Raw genomic sequence first — 4,060 nt, forward strand, 5'->3', positions numbered from 1 at the left:
GGTTCTACTAAGTGTTAGCAAATCAGTGCAACAAGAACAATAGTTCACTCCTATTCAGTTTGTTTATATAGCGCCATTCCACAAAGAAAGGTATCTCAGGACACTCTTAAAAAAAGTAAAGCATGTCCAGTTAATCTAACCTTCACTGGTGATGGCTATAAAAACAGTGGATAAGGTTTGGAAACAAAAGCAGGACAGGTTCGTGTTGTTGATCAAGTTCTCAGGAAACCGTAGGCGGGATATTGGTGTGGCCACTCCCAGGTGGAATTCCCCTGAATTTACCTGAGTCCATCCCCCACTGCTTTAGGATAAAAGTGTTCCAGTGCAAAGGCAGGTGTATATTTGCCTAAGAGACAGACAGCGCAGAAGACAGGTACAGCCTCAAGTCAACACTGTGGATCGTCTTGGAGCATCAGGTTCTGCATCATACTGTGGCTTGTTCCGAAATTAGGTAATTGACTTTGGGTAACTTTTGAAAATAACTTGTTAGTGATCGTATGTAGAAGTAACACATGCTTTAAATAAGTAAAAACAATGTGAATGCCCATTAAAAAATGTTTTTTTTATTGACTGGTTTGTAACCAAGTATCTCCTGTCTCTTAGTGAGTAAATGTCTTCGCCGTGCCTCAGCAGTATCCTGACTAACGCCAACATCACGATGTACCAGACTGGCCTGATGGATGTCCTGCAGCAGCCCACTGGCCTCAGTGTCCTGCAGAACCGGACCCCAGCGTTCCACTACAACAGAAGTGGTGAGAGGATCATTTAATGATGTGACAGTTTATCCTCATGAACTGCTTCTACTATTTAACGGACACGTAGGTAAATGTAATGTAAAACGTTTGCCCCGCTGGGGCTTCTATTAACCATTACAGCCTATGCAGTAGTTAACATGATCTCCTGTTTTCAAACCGAAGCTGAAGGAACCATGAGCTTGCTCTACTTTGACCTAATTTAGACACTAGGAGTTAATGATTTACCACAGAGCCAATGTTTAACTCAGCTCAGCCATAACAACGGAGAATTCTGTGACCTCTTAGTTCAGTTGTGCTTTCTATATCTGTCAGACCTTGTCTGACCTCCAGACCAGACCATGTTTTAGATTGTTATCACTCCTAGTTACAGACAACTAAAGATGTTGCACATATTTTAACAAGGTTGTGTTTTAAAGACTTGGTTCAGTTGAAAATAGATAAATGTGAATAAACTGAATTTAGTTAGATGCTTGAGCCCAAATAAGGTTTTGGAATGAAAGTTGATGATCATTCAGAGCTGCTAAGCATCAAGGCCAACCAGTGAAATCAGAGCATGACTGAATAATCACCAAAACATGCCATCAATACGCAATCGGAAGAATTTAAAGTAATTACTGTCTTTTATTCCTCAGCTCAATGGTACAAGCAGACAAGTCCTCACTGCTGGACAGCAGAACATGTCCTAGAGTGGCTCAGTGACCATGTAGAGAACACTAAGTTTGATGCCAGCACCCTGAGTCTGGCTTACTGTGCCATGGACGGCCCCGCCCTCTGCCACAAGAACCAGGAAGAGATGATTGGAATCTTTGGCCCCCAGCTTGGCCCGCATCTCCACCAGAACTTACAGGAACACAAGACCAAATATGGTAAACTATCTATCTATCTATCTATCTATCTATCTATCTATCTATCTATCTATCTATCTATCTATCTATCTATCTATCTATCTATCTATCTATCTATCTATCTATCTATCTATCTATCTATCTATCTATCTATCTATCTATCTATCTATCTATCTATCTATCTATCTGTCTGTCTGTCTGTCTGTCTGTCTGTCTGTCTGTCTGTCTTCATGTATTTTTGTTTGTTTTTCAGAGCTGCAGAGCCTATCAGCACCAGAACTGAGTGAGACCTGTCAGCTCCTGGACAACTTCTTGGACAACCTGAACAATCAGAAGTTTCCTTACCTCAGCACTGTCATATTTGGCCAAGGTATAATTGGTACATATAATTTAGAACTCTAACATAAAGGTGTAATGTGTGGATAACAGTCAACTTACTGTTTACAACAGATGAAGCTGCCAGCAATACAGACTTTGAATACCGGGACAATTATGAGGTGGCTGATTTCACCATGGAGCACATGACACCTTTCGATGACACTGAGTACCTGTCTGACAATCAGTCTGACAGTGAATGCAGCTCCTCTGTCAACAGTGTGTATTACATAATTATCCTCATCATAATAAGTATCTTAATAGTTTCTGTTGCGCAAGAACTATGTCACTTTTTTCTGAAATGTGTGTCCTTTGTGTTCAGGTGGGACATTTAGGTTTATGAGTTCACCAGAGTCTGGCAGCAGTGAATCAGACCCAGAGTTTTCCTACCCCAAGATATCAAGTGAGTAACCAGAGAAACTCATTTTTGCAAAGTTTTGTATTACAGCATCAATTAGTTTTGACTATAAACTTGTTGTGTTGACAGAAAGTCACATCAAAACAGAGGAAAGAGAGTGCTGTGTGAAGCGACCACGAGGACGACCTCCTAAAATCAGCAGGGAGCACAGCAGCAGCTTGTATGACAATCCAAAGAAAAGCAAACACGGTACATATCAAATAAGCATTGTTCAATATCTGTACACAGATAGATCGTACTTTGCATGATTTTTGCATTTTTTTCCCCTGGGAGACAAATGCATACCTGTTTGCCTTTCATAATCTTGCTAATTCTGCTGTGCACCTGGACACATTTATACGAGTTGTCCTTCACTTTCTACAGCACCTCGAGGCACTCACCTGTGGGAGTTCATCCGGGACATTCTGATTCACCCAGAGAAGAATCAGGGCCTGATGAAGTGGGAGGATCGGAGGGAAGGTGTATTCAAGTTTCTCAAGTCTGAGGCTGTGGCTCAGATGTGGGGCCAGAAGAAGAAGAACAGCAGCATGACCTATGAGAAACTCAGCCGTGCCATGAGGTGAGTTTAAGCTGCAGCAAAAAAATAAACAAAACGCTTCATTGGACAAAGGGTAGACTTAGTGAATTACTTCAGGGACTGCATACACTCGGTGCCAAACCTCCAATAATCAATCTTTTTCTGCTTGCAGGTACTACTACAAGAGGGAGATTCTGGAGCGAGTTGATGGAAGAAGACTTGTGTACAAATTTGGAAAGAATTCCAGCGGCTGGAAGGTGGAGGAGATTGGCATGGGCATGTGAGGAGTCGAAAGTATGAAGCTACTCAGAGCAGAACTTCAGGAAACAAAAACCTGTCTGAACTCTGTCTGAAAACAGTCGTTCATACCCCAGATTTTTAGACACAAACTTCCTCATGGAGGAAGGTGTTGCAGAAAATGTAAGCCTTTGTGCTTGGCTCTAGTAGGTTTTATGAACCGATATGTTAATGTTTTATGTGTTTCATATGTTTGGTTATCACTACAGAAACTAAAGACAGTTTCTTTAAGCTTCTGTAAACAAACGCAATAATAGCTGTACAGACATTTTTGTATTTAGATTTCTTTATATCAGCAGGACTAACTCATTTTTATTACAGGGTTCAACGTTTTTTTTTTTGTTATATGGGAATGAATTGCTCTTTTGTGGTCATGTGTAATTTTCTTTATTGTTCTGTCTAAATCTATTTAAATGTAAACTTAATTGTGTGTCTAAATGTAGAATCACATTTTAAAAGCAAGATGAAGACAGGACAATGGGAAAAAAATGTAGGTGATGTTATTTCACAATAACAATAATGTACACTACATATCTATTTGTATTACTTGTTATAAAGTGTGTTTACACAATGTATAAGTAAAGAATGGTTGAATGATCATATGTCACAGCCAATACCTAACTTTTTACGATTGTTGTATTGGAATTAATCATTTTTTTCACATGTATTTCTTTTGTTTGATGACTGCATATATTAAGAGTAAAGCTCATCATGTAAATGTAAATTATCTACATTTTTATTGCATGTTTTTTGACCTCATTCAGTTTTTTAGAAATTGCTACAAAATGTTTCACACAAACACTAAAAACATTTTTAGTCATACTTTGATTAAACATTTACTTTTTATACAGTA

The 4,060-nt window shown here is 39.2% G+C and overlaps 1 protein-coding gene across 1 annotated transcript; it reads left to right on the plus strand.

Moving 5' to 3' along the window:
- The first annotated feature begins 212 nt into the window (after nt 1–212).
- Nucleotides 213–4,060, plus strand: elf3 (E74-like factor 3 (ets domain transcription factor, epithelial-specific)). The gene is made up of 9 exons (XM_017433417.3): nt 213–451; nt 604–752; nt 1,388–1,621; nt 1,854–1,970; nt 2,051–2,194; nt 2,298–2,378; nt 2,463–2,582; nt 2,757–2,952; nt 3,083–4,060. The coding sequence occupies exons 2-9, from the start codon at nt 611–613 to the stop codon at nt 3,192–3,194; spliced, it is 1,146 nt and encodes a 381-aa protein (XP_017288906.1). The 5' UTR covers nt 213–451; nt 604–610; the 3' UTR covers nt 3,195–4,060.

The sequence above is a fragment of the Kryptolebias marmoratus genome, linkage group LG4 (assembly GCF_001649575.2).
Source record: "Kryptolebias marmoratus isolate JLee-2015 linkage group LG4, ASM164957v2, whole genome shotgun sequence".
NCBI classification, from domain to species: domain Eukaryota; kingdom Metazoa; phylum Chordata; class Actinopteri; order Cyprinodontiformes; family Rivulidae; genus Kryptolebias; species Kryptolebias marmoratus.

Coding starts and splice junctions, on each gene's coding strand:
- elf3 (XM_017433417.3), top strand. CDS start 611: ATGTCTTCGCCGTGCCTCAGCAGTATCCTGACTAACGCCAACATCACG. Junction 2,195..2,297: donor ATGCAGCTCCTCTGTCAACA/GTGTGTATTACA, acceptor CTTTGTGTTCAG/GTGGGACATTTAGGTTTATG. Junction 2,379..2,462: donor TTCCTACCCCAAGATATCAA/GTGAGTAACCAG, acceptor TTGTGTTGACAG/AAAGTCACATCAAAACAGAG.